This window comes from Mustela nivalis (genome assembly GCF_964662115.1).
Source record: "Mustela nivalis genome assembly, chromosome: 6".
NCBI classification, from domain to species: domain Eukaryota; kingdom Metazoa; phylum Chordata; class Mammalia; order Carnivora; family Mustelidae; genus Mustela; species Mustela nivalis.
The window spans coordinates 72,458,105-72,473,017 of record NC_139025.1 but is presented as its reverse complement, the minus strand read 5'-3'; the positions used below and the strand labels follow the sequence as shown (position 1 = coordinate 72,473,017).

Sequence of the window (14,913 nt, the reverse complement as noted above, 5' to 3'; positions counted from 1 at the left end):
GTCACCTCCCCAGAGGCATGAGAATCCTGCCTCACTGCTAATCCTCTCTTGGCATAGTCTCCAGTTTTCTCTCCATATCTTCCAAGATAGTTTTTTTTTTTTTTTAAGTATTCTGCCTTATTACCATAAAACAATAAATGTTCTAAGATTTTCATAATTAGCAACAAAGCCTTTGTCACACTAGGTGTATCAAATCTTAGTTTGGAAAAGTTAGTTCATCACACAATGGAGAAAACTATGGGGCAGTAGTAGTGGTGACCTGCTGTCTTGATAAACTTCATGTAATGGTGAGAGGGCCTTAATTAGCTTTTTTGTTATAAATGCCCATATCTGCCTTCCTTCCCTCTGCTGCAGACTCTCTACGAACAGAGACAGATGGGATTAGCCAGGTCAAGAGAAGCATGGACTACTTCCAGATAGATCGTCTTCAAGGTCTGATCTAAACATGTTGCTTACAGAGAAGGCCTATAGCATCCAATGCCCATTAAGTGCCTTGGAAAATGTCTCCCTGCCTTGTTTCCTGGTTTCACTCTCTTGACTTTTATGATATACATCCTCTGTTACCTCCTAGGAAAATGGTCAGGCATTATATAAGGCTAGTACTACAGGAAGATGTTTAGATCTCTCCCACACTCAAGTAGCTCTCTCATTTCCTGCAACTTAAAGGTTGTAAAAACAATTCTTGGCATCATTGGGTGTGAGAGGTAATATACTCATTAAGTATGGTTTATTTCTATATTTCATTCTTTTAGCTTTGGGTATATTCTTCCATTACCAATGTTAATAAGCAATAACTCTGTTCCTTGTCCTAATTTATTATACTTTTGTTGCCTATTGTTTCCTCTATGCCTAGTTAACTATGTTGATTTTCCTTTGAGACCCAGACTTTCAGCTTACTAAAGTATATAGATAAAATAAAGGTGTCCTTTTATTGTTATTGCAACTCTATTGGTTTTATATTACAAGCTCTTAATGGTGGAATGGACAAAGACCACCACAACTTAGATGAAACCTGTATTCTTCTTTGGGTACTAAATAGAAATGAGAAATTAAATGAGTCAGCCACTGGCAGGGAGACCATAAGCAAAAATATTGAAAAAGTGTAAAGATAGCAGACATCTGCCAGAAATAAATTAGGTCCTGGAAATGACCCTGAAAGAGTAGGATTCCCTACTCTTTCTGGAACTCTGAATTTATTTTTAAAGGCATTTCTAGACACCTCTTCTGGGCAAGAGCCTGTGCTGTAGCAGGTACAGGAGACAAATCTGCCCAGTGATAGATGCTAATACACTGCCTTTCAAAGTTTTTGTTCCTTTAGTTTTTTTTAAAGATGTATTTATTTATTTTAGAGAGTGCATGTGCGCATGCAAATGGGAGAAGAGACAGAGGGAGAGAATCCTCACACAGAGGCTTCATTTAGCACTGAGCGTGGAGCCTGATCTCATGACCCATGAGATCATAACTTGAGCCAAAAACCGTGAGTAGGGTGCTTAACTGACTGAGCCACCCAGGTGCCCCAGGTTTTGTTTTCTTAATCTACCTCAATATATCCTGCTGTTAAAAACAACAAGAAAAAAGTATACTAAATCAGAATGTTAATGGATTTGGCTCCATTAATCTCTAAACCATAGAAGTGGCAAAGTGGAGGAGAGATAAACAATTTTATTTGTGGCCTTTTATTATTATTCTAGCAATTTGGGGCATTCACTCTTATCTCTAGATGGTTAACCCATTGAAATCTTTATATCTGACTCCATCTGATGGAAACCATTCTAAAACATCAATAATCAATTAAGTTAACAACCTGGGTCCCTCTGTCCCCAAGACAGATCCTATAAAAAGAGGAAAGTCTCAATTACAGACATAAATTGAACCAACACCAAAAAAGATGAAATATTAGTCTCTGTCAAGTTAGGCAGGAGGGAGTTTCAGGTTTGTAAAACCAAACCTGGAACCTACCTGCACCTACCTTCTGAACAGTAGAAACCATCCCTCTCCTCTATTCCTCTGTAACCTAATTCTACTTTTTAAAAGGACATTTCCCCTAATTCCCACATCCAATAAATATCCAGTCTAAATTATTCTCCACCCAATTATTAAACTTTTCACAAGCTCCATGGGGAAGATTTACCCTGAGACAAATAGTGAACAAAATAGGGACTTTGGAAAAAGATTAAAAAAAAAAAAAAAAGTACAAGGCAAAAGTGGTCCCAGTATCAGAAATGAAAACATTCTGCTACCTGTGCAACTCAGTAACAAGGAAGGTAAACCATATAGTCACGTTGGTGAGCATTAAGGAAAGACTAGTGATGAGACTGGGACATACTAAGACTCTTAGCTGTATTATACATGGACTTGTGCTCAGAAAAGGGGTGTGAGGCAGCCTTACATTCCAGGGAAAATGGTGGGACTGGGGTCTGCACTGGAATCATCAATTGAATCAAAATTCTTTACTCTTCTTTTCCAGTCCTCCTATAGATGTATGGCCAAGGTCTGGGCTTTCCATTGCACACTAAGGGAAAAGAACAGCAGACATGAAGAGAGCAAAAAAGCCTTCTCCCAGCCCATGGTTTGGACCACATCCTTAGCGCACTCTTCACTGAGACGAGAGGACTGATTTCTGTTCATCCAATTCCCACCTCTCTTTAGATCCTATGGTCATCCTCTCTGGTCCACCCTCACTACATCCCCAATCCCCCAACCTCAAGAACACAAAGCTTTTCAGTTCTTTGCCACAAAGTAATTTAAAAAAATGTGGTTTCTTTGTTTAAACAGTTACTAAGTTGGTTCATCTTTTAGTAACAGACCTTCCCTCCCCTAGTCCCCCCGACTCAGTCCTGTATGATCACATCGTCATCATCATCATCCTCTTCTTCCTCCTCCTCCTCCTCTTCATCCTCGTCATCTTCTGGCAGTTCTTCTTCCTCCTCTTCTTCCTCTTCATCTAGACAAACCACCACCTCAGCTGGCTCAGGTAATCGAGAGTCAAACCAATCCAGTACCTGCTGGGTGCTAAGCCTTGATGCCTGACTCAGTTGAGGGATATCACTTTCCCGTAGCTGTTGATGGGCTGCCCAGTACCTCTCCAAGGGTCGTATATCCGGTGGGGGTGGGGGGTTTGGCAGAGGTGGTGTCTCAGCCCATTCATTCAAGGAGCGGGTTGAAGGTGGGGGTGTGGGAATTGCTGGGTCCTGGAAACTAGAGGCACCAGGTACTGCATTGTCCCGAAACCATTTTAGTTGCCCATGCTTCAAGGCATAGCGTGTGTCACCAAACCACTGAATGATCTCAGGTCGAGGTAAACCAGTGATCTGTTCTAATTTATGGTAATCCTCACGCCGTGCCCATTGGCACTGTAAAAAAAAAGATTTGAGGATAGCCAGCTGCTCTTTGGTTTTGCGCTTGGTCTTTCGCTGGCGTTGCATATCTGGGGAAAGGTACTCTGCAGGGCCAACCCTACCTGGTACTGAATTATGTCTTAGCCCCTGGGGCCAAGCTGGCTCCAAATGTGGGGGCAGTGCCTGTTCACTGGGTGACAGTGGCTGTGAGATACAGCCTAGTGACTGGAGGGGTTTAGAGGTGGCAGTAGCTCCATTAGCCAGTACTGGGAAAGTGGAAGAAGAGGTAGAGGGAGAAGAAGGAGTCATATTAGATGTTGACTCCTGCTTACAACTACTAGCAAGTAGTGAGATTGGTGGGGGCTTATCCCGAGCATGTGGCGGATGGACAGCTGTGGAGTGGTTCCAGGAAGCAGAACCTAGGCCATGTGACTGGTGGGGACCCCTGCCTGCCTGCTCCTTAGAGAAGCCACCACTTTGAAGATCCTGCCAAAAATCTGATTGGTGGGGGAATGCCCCACTGCCAGGTGCCATCAGGGGTTCCTTTGCTTTCTGGTGACTCAGCAGCTCTGAGGACTCCTCAGGTTCTACCTTCAAGCCTTTCATTTGGGTGGACTCACTAAGAGTCAGGGGTACTATTCCAAGACCCATTTGTTCTGGAGGTGGCAATGGAGGAGGCACCTCCTCTGGGGGCCGCCCTGCATGATGAGTAAAAGAGAGAAGGGATTTGAAATGGAGCTGGTCCCGATGGTAGACCACTCGGGCTCGAGTCTCTTCTATTTCTTCAGATGACCAGCTAATGCCACAGCGGAGGCGCTGGGCCATGAACCAAGTCTTGACTTTCTCCATCTGCAGCCCATAGCGTAAGCAGAGAAGGGCAATGTCTGCTAGACTGGGATAGGGAAAGTAGCTGAAGGTTTGTAGCAAGTGTTCATTGCCATCCAGCTCACTGGTCTGGGCTGCTTGGGTCCACACAAGTTGTAGCTCCTCGGAGATTGGAGGCAGGCAGATGAGCCCCGCTGGGGAGCTATTAAGACTGCTGGCCTCTTTATTAGGAGGCATGGTGCTTTCTGATTTGTGCCCTTCAGAGATAGCTGTAATAAGAAGAGAAACAGCTCAATCACTGGGGCTCCTCTTTCAGCCTACTGCTCAATTTCTGCCAAACAAAATGCTGGACTCCAATACAATCAACTATCTATATGTACCATGTTGGATTGCTTTTAAAGTGCTTTAGTAGTTTCTCATTTAATTTTCCTAATTTAATGACCCTGTTAAAATTCCTGTTGTATGTATGGAAAAACCAAAGTCCACAGAAGTTAAATTACCCCAAGTCACATGACTAGTGAATACTATCACCAGGACAAAAATCTGTCTTTAGAGATTAAGGAAGAAAACTCATCCTTATGTTGCCTTAGCTTTTCTAATTCAAACTCACTTCATCCTCTAAGTCCATGGAACAGGAGTCACAAAATGAAATCTCAACCACAAAAACATGAAGTGCAGTAATCTCAGAACTGATGCAAATTGCTTTAACTCCTGGCAATTTATGATTACCTCTAGAATGTCGAGACAGGTGGGAAATACAAGAGAGGAGCTAGAAGGCAGGACAGCACTGTTCCACTGCCCAGCCCCCAGCCCCCTTTCCTCTTCCCTTTTTGGTGATGGAGTCCTTCAGGGAGGGCAATGATAGTGCCTTTAAGCCCTAAAACCAAACCCGTTTTATTTTCTCTCTGTAGGATAAGACACAGGTCAGATATCTGGGATAAATGGGGCTTACTCTTCCTGGGTTTTGGGGTCCTGTGGGGGTAGAGGGAATTGTTTCCACCAAGTCATCCTCAGAACAAAGGTTAGCCCCTCCCCCAAGCCTTTGTCTCTTCCTACAGCTCAGTCTCTCTCTGGGGAGCCTGGAGAGCTCCCTCAGACTGTAACAGCCCCTCCACACAGGGCCAAAGCCCTGCCAATCTTATCTCTGCAGCCCAGCTTTCTTCTCAGGGCCAGGTGGGCAGATGCACTGTGAATGGAAGCCAGGTCCTGCAGGCTCCCCAGCAGCACCACTGCTCCCAGGGCTGTGGGTGTGGGGGCTGCAGGGAGAGCTCCTGATCCTGCATCATGCCTGAAATACCTGCTCAGGTTATTTCCCAGAAAGTTCTGTTGACCAGGTTTTAACTCAGCTCCCTGGATGGGCATTAGAAACTCTTTAACACATCTGCCACCCTTTACTGTTAGAGGAATCCCTTCTGAGTTTATAAATATTTACCTCTGATATGTAAAGGATGGGACAGGATTCCTAGGTAAACACTAAATGATGAACCGAGAAGAATCTCAAGTCCAGGATGTTATAGTACATAGTGGTATCAAGGGATTTTATATGACGATTAGAAAAATTTGGAAGCATTTTAATGAGTCTCCATTTCCTTTTAACAATCTCATCTATTGAACTGAAGGCCATGCAGATCCTAAAGGCTGTACAGCTTGAAGAGAACCTGAAGAGGGTAAATGGAGGCAGCATGGCACAGTGGGTAGAAATGGGATCCCTGACTAAGGCCAACCTGCAGTCTGAATCCCAGTTCTGCTACTTACCAGCTATATGATCTTGGGCAAGCTACTGAACTTAAAGGAGCTTTAGTTTCTTCATGTGTAAAAAATGCACAGTGCTGCATGTCTATAAAGCTATATATTTTTTATCAAGAACCTACTATGTGCTAGGCAAGACCTAACACAGCTGTTGGTGTGCGGGTCTGGGGTGAGGCAGATTTGAGATTAACTGCAGCTCCACTCCTTCCTAGAGTGTTGCCTGTCCTTGGGCAAATTATTTAATCTCACAAAGCCTTAGTTTCCCCTCAGAAAGAAAGGCGGTCGAAACAGCACCTTCCTCCAAGTTTATGGCTAAATGAAAAAAATGCAGTTGATGTGATGCCTAGAACAAAGTAAAGGCTCAATAAATGGCAGCTTTTCTCATTACTTCAGCCTCACAGGGCAATTCTGATATAAGGGAATGCCATTCTCTTCCTAGACACGGAGGGAAGTGAAGCAAAGACTGCATTCTTTAAAATAATTGTTTTCCATCTCTTTTTTCAGGGTCCTAATTCTAATGAGCAGTGGAAAAAACCAGGATATCCATGATTTTATGCTCTTTACATTTTGGGAGTTGGATATCATTCCAGAATGGATTATGCTGCTTTAAAAAAAGCTTTAGGAGAACTGAATCTGTATCTTGGGTATAAATCCTTTTTGATTGCCAGACGAATTGCCAATGCAGTACTACCTCTACCTTTACCCTCCAGGTTCATCTCAGACACACCTGAGTGGCCTGTGAGCAACTGCTTACACAGATGGGTGCTAAACCACCATTCAGACATTGTGGCCCACCGCCAAACCTAAGCTGGAGAATACTTTATGATTGCAGCACTTGACATCTACTTAACCTTATTTGTGTCTGTTTTTTAAGTTCACAATTATACTTTAGATAAGAGAAAACTGTGGCCCAAGGAATAAAGCAGTCCAGCTTAAGGATGAAGACTGTCAGACAGGAAATAAGGCAGGTACAGCTATAAGCCTTACAAGGAAGCATTTTGTTTTCATTCATGTGGTTTGCTATTCTCCAGATTCTCATGGTATCAGTTTGATGTTTCAGTATAACATACATAATGCAAATACCGTATTTGGGGTACTGCATACATCCAGTTTTCCAATTACTCAAAACAAACTGTGGAAGATTTCCTGATGTAGAGTAGTGGCTTAAATCAAGGCACAGCTAGCTGCACAGCTAGCCACCTGGTATCTCCCTGGAAGAATGTGGCTTTGACACAGGAAGAAACTACAACCAGAGAGAGGCTTATGAGAACTATAACAAGGAGAATAGACCCCACATTAATCAAAACCACAATGAAGACACCACAGTGCCTTGTGTTCTTATATCTCCATTTGGAAAGGGTAGAAAAAGAAGGGAATCAAAACTGGAGAAATAAAGACTCCTATGGGCAGAGATGGTAGTGATGATGGGATTACCAATTCTGAATAATTACTAAATTTGTTTCCTTATTAAATATATATGCCCTACCACTCCTTCAAATAGCTAGTAAAAAATATAATGAGAAAAACATATATAGAGGATAACACCCTTCGTTCCCTTTGGGCTTTCCATACTTGTGGACAGATGGCAGTAAAGAATGGACTAACTTAAAACTTCCAGTTTGAGTGTACATACAATCCTAGGAAAAAGAGGTGTTCACAACTTTAGGGTTGATTCTAAACTTATGGATAAAGCAGGAGACTGTTCAAATGAGAAACTAATGATCCTGCAAAATTACCCTGTATCTTTATTCAGAGAAGAATTGGAGTACTGCCTGAAATGTGTCTTGGTGATACAGTTTTAAGGGCCTTAAAAGAATTTTCAGTGGTATTCAACTTACGTGCTTCTCAACTTTTTTGGGTCATGAACTTCTCTGATAATCAGATAAAGGTATGGACCACTCAGAAAGTTATGACTACCCCCACCATAAACATCCAAACATCCAAACTACATTATATATATAATCTCAAAGGATTCACTGGCTGCCTAGAAGCCCAATTTAAGAACCTCTGCCTTATGTCCTTCCAACTTAATAAAAAAAAGAGAGTGATGGTAATTGCTTAAAGAGGAACATACTGCTTGATGTGAATGAATGGAAAGAGTGGATGAAATACTCAAAATTTAAGTCTAAAAGGGACTGGATATTGGTGATATTAATTGGAGAGAATGGAAGGGAGAGGTGTTCAACTGGGCCAGGAGCGTGATTTAACTGATCCACTGGGTTATATGACCAACACCCACAGTGTGCCATGTACTAGAGGATGGTAGGCTACTCTCCTAGTGTGCCAGAATCACGTTTCCTTCACCTGCCCTATGAGCCTGGACCAGTTGCGGGTGATTCCCAACCTGTTTATGCCTGTTTTTTCTTTATTTATATAATAATGTAATTAAATATCACATAAACCTATGAAAAATTAGTGCGCTAAAAACTGTTTCTATGAAAACAAAGTCAAATGTTAAGGTGTTGTACAGTTATTGAATCGGGAGTAGCAGGGAACTGTAAAAGATTAGAGGGGCAGGGGACTTAAAAATCTCAAACGTTTTCTGCATTCAGATTGCTCCAAGTGTTTAAATTCTCACTGCATTAAAACAAAACAAAACCGGGGCGCCTGGGTGGCTCAGTGAGTTAAAGCCTTTGCCTTCAGCTCAGGTCATGATCCCAGGATCGAGCTGCACATCAGGCTCTCTGCTCAACAGGAAGCCTGCTTCCCCCTCTCTCTCTGCCTGCCTCTCTGCCTACTTGTGATCTCTGTCAAATAAATAAAATCTTTTTAAAAGTAAATAAAACAAAACAAAAAAACCCTTGAAATCATACATCAGAGGCAGTGGCACATTAGAATTACCTGGGAAATTTAAACCAGGGAACCCTCCTTCATATTTTGACTTAAATTAGTCTGGACTCCGGCCCAGGCATCAGTACTTTAAAAAGTTCTCGGGGTGCAGCCAGATTTGAAATTCGCTTATGTAGTTTATATGGAAAGACAACTGGGAACTCCAATCAGCAGACTTACACAAAGAAAACGCCTGGACACTACCCCAGAAGATTGGTGCAATGAACATACTTTTAATGACAATGCTTAAGAGATGTATGCATCATTTTAAAAATTCCCAAGTTTAACTGGCTTGTTTTTTCAATCATTGCCATTTACCTGTCCTACTCATATAATATAAAAGGGCTTCAAATGTATGGTGAGGAGGTTCATACGATAAAAGATCTCCTGATCTGGGCCCACATTACCAAACAGGTCTCAGCTTGAGTCTTTCAGTTTAGAAGTCTCAGATTAGGACACAAAACCAGGAACCTCTGAGAACTCGGGTTCTCACTTTTTTGGTTTGTTTTCTGAGTATGGTTGGGTAGGGGGTCAGAAGGCGCAGTTTCTCCCAAACCTTTCATTCCCAAATACCATCGCTTCCCAGAAGTAAGACCAGGTTTCTGTACGTGTGTTGAGGTCGCCAGGAGGTAGTCGTGGGGGGGAGGAGGAGAGGCCTGGGAAGGAAACGTTTCTCCTATCCTCCATTTCGCAGGCAGTCTATAAGGCTCCAAACTGGGTCAGAGAACAAAAAGTTGCTGCACTTGGGGCGATGAGCCCCAGGGAGCAGCCGAATCTCAATCCTCCCCTCGCGGGGGGGCGTCCCAACCCAGCCTTCCCCTCCTCCCTACACACCCACTCACCCTCCCCCAGTTACAACAGGGAACCGAAAAGTCCAGAGGAGAAAGGAGAGAGAACGGGGCGACTTAGAGCCTAGAATTCTCCAACCACCACCCCCCCTCCACAGCGCGGGGATGGGGCTCCAGAGGTCGGAGATCGTACAGGGGCTGGGAGGGGTAGTCGAAGGGGCTGGGGATCACTCACCACGGTCCGGCCCGGGCGGCGGCTCCCAGCCTCGCACCATGGGCCGGGGGGAAAGGGGGAGAAAGGGCAGGGGGCCTCCGGGGTGGGAGTGGGGTTCCCGCCCGGTGCGGCCTGCTCCAAGCCCACCCGCGCGGAGGGCCGGGACCGGGACTGCCCCCCCTGTCCCCGAGAGCGCGCCCGTATAGCCCAACCCTGGTCGAACGAGTTGGAGGCGGGGCGGATGGGTGGGGCGAGCTCCAGGGGCGGTGCCAAAGTGGCCCGTGTCCCGATTGGTGGAAGTAGGCAGGCAGGCACCGGCGGAACGCACTGGGCCGGCCATTGGCTGCGTGAGTCTCGGCTGAAGTCGGTTATTGGCTGGGTGGGCCTCAGCCGGGGTGGCTATTGGCTGCTTGGGTCAGGGAAGATGTCCCCCAGGGCCAGGGTGCTGTGAATGGTACCTCCTCTCCCCCCCTCCTCCCCCTCCCCCCGCTTTCGACCTTTCCGCGCGGGACCTTCGGCGTACGCTGAGTCCTGGTCCTCCCGGAATTGCCCCAAGGAATTCACAGGAGTTTGTTCAGTTGTCCAAGACTAACTTGCAACTACTCCCCATTTGTTCCTCCTGAAGGAAGACTTTTTTCAGCATCCCCTTGTCAGCCTTGTCCAGAGCGGAGCCGCGCCTGCCCAGCCGAGGGCAGTCAGCAGCATCGCTGTAAACGAAGCGCCCAGAGCAACAGGGAACTTGTTCTCCAGATGGATCAAATGGCTTGCAACCTGAAAGACGAGGATCCCAGCAGCCCGGCCCCTTCAGAACGCTGCACAGGTGTTCCCACGGACTGAGTGCCGGAAGTAGGCACCTGTTTGGGGACCCCCCCCCCCCCGCCAGACAATCCGACCCCTAGGCCCACCTCTCTGTCCCAGTGAGGAGGACCTGCCTCATATATTTGAGGACCTTGATTTTCGCTGTCAAGAAAAAGATGGCAGCAAAATGGGACTTTTCACCAGAGTAGTCACAAAAGTTGTAGGACAAAAGTTAATATATTTGGAATTTGGGCCAAAGCTTGTATATTTAGGATTCTCGATCTTTAAACAAAAACTTGGACACAGTACTTTCTGAAGTGATTCTTTTGTTCTTATATGCTAATCTTTGAAAAAGTCTCTTTTTGCCTTTAGGTCACTTAATAGTATACACAACTACAATAATTTATGAAACAATTTCAGACTTTGTTCTGTATCCTACAGACATCACCCCTCCCATATACTAGCCACCAAACCAATGCCTGCTATGGATTCTTTATTGCTCCAATTTAAGGTCTAGAGCACTTTCATGGTTGTCAGACATCAGAAATGGTTTTCAACTTCAGCAGTGAGCCTCATGTTAATTATGCCTGTATTTGCACCTGCCCTCCTCCCAGTCCCATTACATTCAGTAAAAATTTCAACCTCCTAAGAGCCAGCCCTACAATATTCAAACTAGTATCCAGCAAAAACATCAGCAAAACATAGGTGTAAACAAAGGAAAGATATATATACTCAGCTTTAGAGTTGGAAACTTCTGATCCCTCAGGGTTTAAGCTAGGGCTTGTAGTACATAACAGATTTTGTCTTAAATCATGACTATTACCATGCCCCAATAGTTTGTATACGATAAAAGAAAAAGTGAAATATTTTAGGCAGCAGCAGCCCTCAGTTTTCAGTGGAGTTGTTCTCTCATAATCCAAACAAATAACAAGACTGGGTTGATTGGGAAGAAATCATGATAAATCTGGCTGGAAAGCCAGTCAATGTCTGCGAGAACCTAGTGCCTGCCCCTCTATAGGAGGATCAGTTAGGCACCCTGGGCAACACTGATCACCAGCTTTTGGAAATAAGAAAGGTGGACCTTTTCTGCCACCTTTCTTGTCTCATTAAGACACTCACTCCTGAGACTCGGGAGTAGAAAGCAGAATTAAAGACAGGTTTAGGAGAGGGGAAATTAAAGGAAAGAAGAAACTTATCTACCCCTTTTATAGAGTGCGTGCTAAGCTTCCCTCTTTTTTTTTTTTTTTTTTAAGATTTTATTTATTTGAGAGAGAGAGAGAGAGTATGCACAAGCAGGGGGAGGGACATAGGGAAAAGCAGGCTCCCTACTCAGCAGGGAGCCTGATGTGGGCCTCCATCCCAGGATCCTGGGATCATGACCTGAGCCCAAGGCAGACCCTTAACTGACTGAGTCACCCAGGTGCCCTGTGAAGCCTCCCTCTTATGTGGGTTTCACCCTAAAGCTTTAGAAGATGGAGTGGACTAGGATGGGGATTGGAAGAGAGGAATAGATGCAGGCTGACAATATCAGAGAAGGGAGGGCCCCTACCTCTAGCAAGACAACAAAACTTCTCAGCTTTTCCAGGGACTAGTGCTGAAAGAATGAGGACTTGTCATCCTCAATGTAGAGATGTTAATTCCCCATCTTTGGTGAAAATTCTCTCTTCCTTTGCATGGCTTAGATATAAGTAGGATTAACCAGAGGCACATTTACCATATACCTAAGGAAACTTAAGTTTCAAAGTCACTTCTTGCACAGACCTCTTCCAAAGCACTGGAGAAGCTCCAGGGTGTGTTAATATGGTTATGGCTTTTTGTAAAATTTGAAAAAAAAATATTTAAACCGAAACTGGCTAAGATTGATGTCTCTTTCCTTTCTGATTTCCCCTCCATTATTTCTCCTTCTGTCAGGTGGCAGTGGAAAGGCCATGGGTATTTTGAAATTGGCTAGAGAAATGGAGTTGGGGATACATTTAGTTTGGGTTGAATAGGTATATGACTGTGGTTTGCTGTAATTTCTGTAAATACTTTAATAGCCAGTATGGCATTAGGGGCTGAACTATGTCGTCCATCACCGCCCCCCCATTCTTATGATAAAATCCTAAGTCCGGATACCTTAGAATATAACTGTATCTGGAAATAAGCTCTATAAAGAAGTGATGACGTTAAAATGAGGTCTTCAGGGAGGCTTGGGTGGCTCAGTCAGTTAAGTGGCTGCCTTCGGCTCAGGTCATAATCCCAGGATCCTGGGGTGGAGTCCCACATCAGGCTCCTTGCTCGGCAGGGAGGCTGCTTCTCCCTCTGCCTCTGCTTGCCACTCTGCCTGCCTTTGCTCTCTTTCTCTGACAAATAAATAAAATCTTTTAAAAAATGAGGTCTTCAGGGTGAGTCCTAATCCAATATGATTGGTATCTTATAGTAAGAAATTTGGACACAGACATGAACATAGAAAAGACCATGGGAAGACATAGGTAGAAGATGACTCTAAGGAAAGGAACCTCAGAATTAAGTAAACCCTGTGGATATGTTGATCTCAGTCTTCTACCCTCCACAACTGAGAGAGAATTTCATTTTAAGCCACCCAGTGGGTTGTATTTTGTATGGCAGCTCTAGCAGACTAATACAGATACATTAATCCTAATGTCAACAATCCAGAGTATATTAGTCATTCCAAATCTGTAATGCTCTGAAATTTTACACATGTATCAAAGAAACTTGATGGTGTTTTTTTTCAGGTTTGACAAAAATCTAAAAAATCATGTAACATCATCACTTATAAAAGTGTGAAGGTGAAAATTTTCTAAATCACTAAGAATTTTTTTGGGCGCCTGGGTGGCTCAGTGGGTTAAGCCGCTGCCTTCGGCTCAGATCATGATCTCAGGGTACTGGGATCGAGTCCCACATTGGGCTCTCTGCTCAGCAGGGAGCCTGCTTCCTCCTCTCTCTCTCTGCCTGTCTCTCTGCCTACTTGTGATCTCTCTCTGTCAAATAAATAAATAAAATCTTTTAAAAAAAATCACTAAGAATTTTTTAAAAAAGCAATCATGTAGGGGCACCTGGGTGGCTCAGTGGGTTAAGGCTTCTGCCTTCGACTCAGGTCACGATCCCAGAGTCCTGGAATCAAGCCCTGCATCGGGCTCTCTGCTCAGCGGGGAGCCTGCTTCCTCGTCTTTTGTCTCTCTCTGCCTGCCTCTCTGCCTACTTGTGATCTCTGTGTCTGTCAAATAAATAAATAAAATCATTAAAAAAAATCATGTAGAAAACTAAATTACTTTTCTGTACTTCTTATAGAAAACATTATAATAAACAATATGAAAAATCTATCAAGGAGCATGCACCCAAAAACAAAATTGTAAAAAAAAAAAAAAAAAAATGCTAGTCAAGTAGGTAATTTCTAAAACTTGTTATTTTTCTTGATTTTTATTATTATTATTATTATTATTATTATTATTATTATTTGACAGGCATAGATCACAAGTAGGAAGAGAGGAAGGCAGAGAGAGAGAGGGAGGGGGAAGAAGGCTCCCTGCTAAGCAGAGAGCCCGAGCCCGATGTGGGCTCAATCCCAGGACTCTGGGATCATGACCTAAGATGAAGGCAGAGACTTTAACCCACTGAGCCACCCAGGGGCCCTTGATTTTTTTTTTTTTTTAATATTGTGCTCCTTAAAAATTTTAATTTATCTTTTTCATTTTAAAGTTTTCACTTTAGTGCCTAATGTATTTATTTTTCTTTTAAAAGGCTCCAAAAGGGGGCGCCTGGGTGGCTTAGTGGGTTAACCTCTGCCTTCGGCTCAGGTCATGATCTCAGGGTCCTGGGATTGAGCCCCGTATCGGGCTCTCTGCTCAGTGGAGAGCCTGCTTCCCTTCCTCTCTCTCTCTGCCTGCCTCTCTGTCTACTTGTGATCTATGTCTGTCAAATAAATAAAACCTTAAGGAAAAAAAAGGCTCCAAAAGTTGTATTTCAGGCACTTCAAAACTTGGATCTACCTGGGACAAGCCAAATGGATATGGTGAGTTTCTACCTCACTTAGGAGAACCATGCCTCACCATTCTATGCCCTGTCTCCTAAGAAATACAAAAGCTGAGGGCTGACCAATCAGAACTGCAAATATTGAAGATTTGGGATAGCAAAAGCTGCAGTGGAGTTTGTGGAAGAAGGATTTCAGACAGACCTAGCACTAAACTAAGGTGCGAGAGGCCTGGAAAGGCATTTCGGCTACAAAGGGACCTTAGGCAGTAAGCCACGGAGAAGAACCCTGGGAAGCCCCGCTTACCTCTCTTTGGGTGTCTGCTCCTCATGCTGACTCTACCCTTCAGCATATCTAGTTTCACAACGTAAGTGTGGGTGCTCTACCATGACATCACAACTT

The 14,913-nt window shown here is 44.1% G+C and overlaps 2 protein-coding genes across 6 annotated transcripts in view; one reads left to right on the top strand and one right to left on the bottom strand.

Moving 5' to 3' along the window:
* The window catches only part of RNF212B (ring finger protein 212B), a 27,262-nt gene extending 26,343 nt beyond the window's left edge, over positions 1 to 919 (top strand). For both annotated transcript variants that reach the window (XM_082734661.1, XM_082734660.1), the window contains one exon: positions 355 to 919. In XM_082734661.1, the coding sequence (XP_082590787.1) occupies positions 355 to 420 (66 nt within the window). In that variant the 3' untranslated portion in view covers positions 421 to 919. The remainder of the gene's footprint in view (positions 1 to 354) is intronic.
* HOMEZ (homeobox and leucine zipper encoding) overlaps positions 1 to 14,913 on the bottom strand; it is a 19,274-nt gene extending 4,361 nt beyond the window's left edge. Inside the window, exons 1-3 of one of the 4 annotated variants that reach the window (XR_014312777.1) lie at positions 9,765 to 9,998; positions 2,808 to 4,432; positions 2,390 to 2,512 (exon numbers count right to left, since the gene is read on the bottom strand). Coding sequence is in view for 2 of the 4 variants with exons in the window: in XM_082734614.1 (XP_082590740.1) it covers positions 2,441 to 2,512; positions 2,850 to 4,432; positions 14,818 to 14,863 (1,701 nt within the window). In the remaining 2 variants the exon portion in view is untranslated. Of the gene's footprint in view, positions 1 to 1,642; positions 2,513 to 2,807; positions 4,433 to 9,764; positions 9,999 to 14,817 lie in introns of those variants that run through there. The other 3 variants (XR_014312778.1, XM_082734614.1, XM_082734613.1) reach the window with 3 other exon arrangements.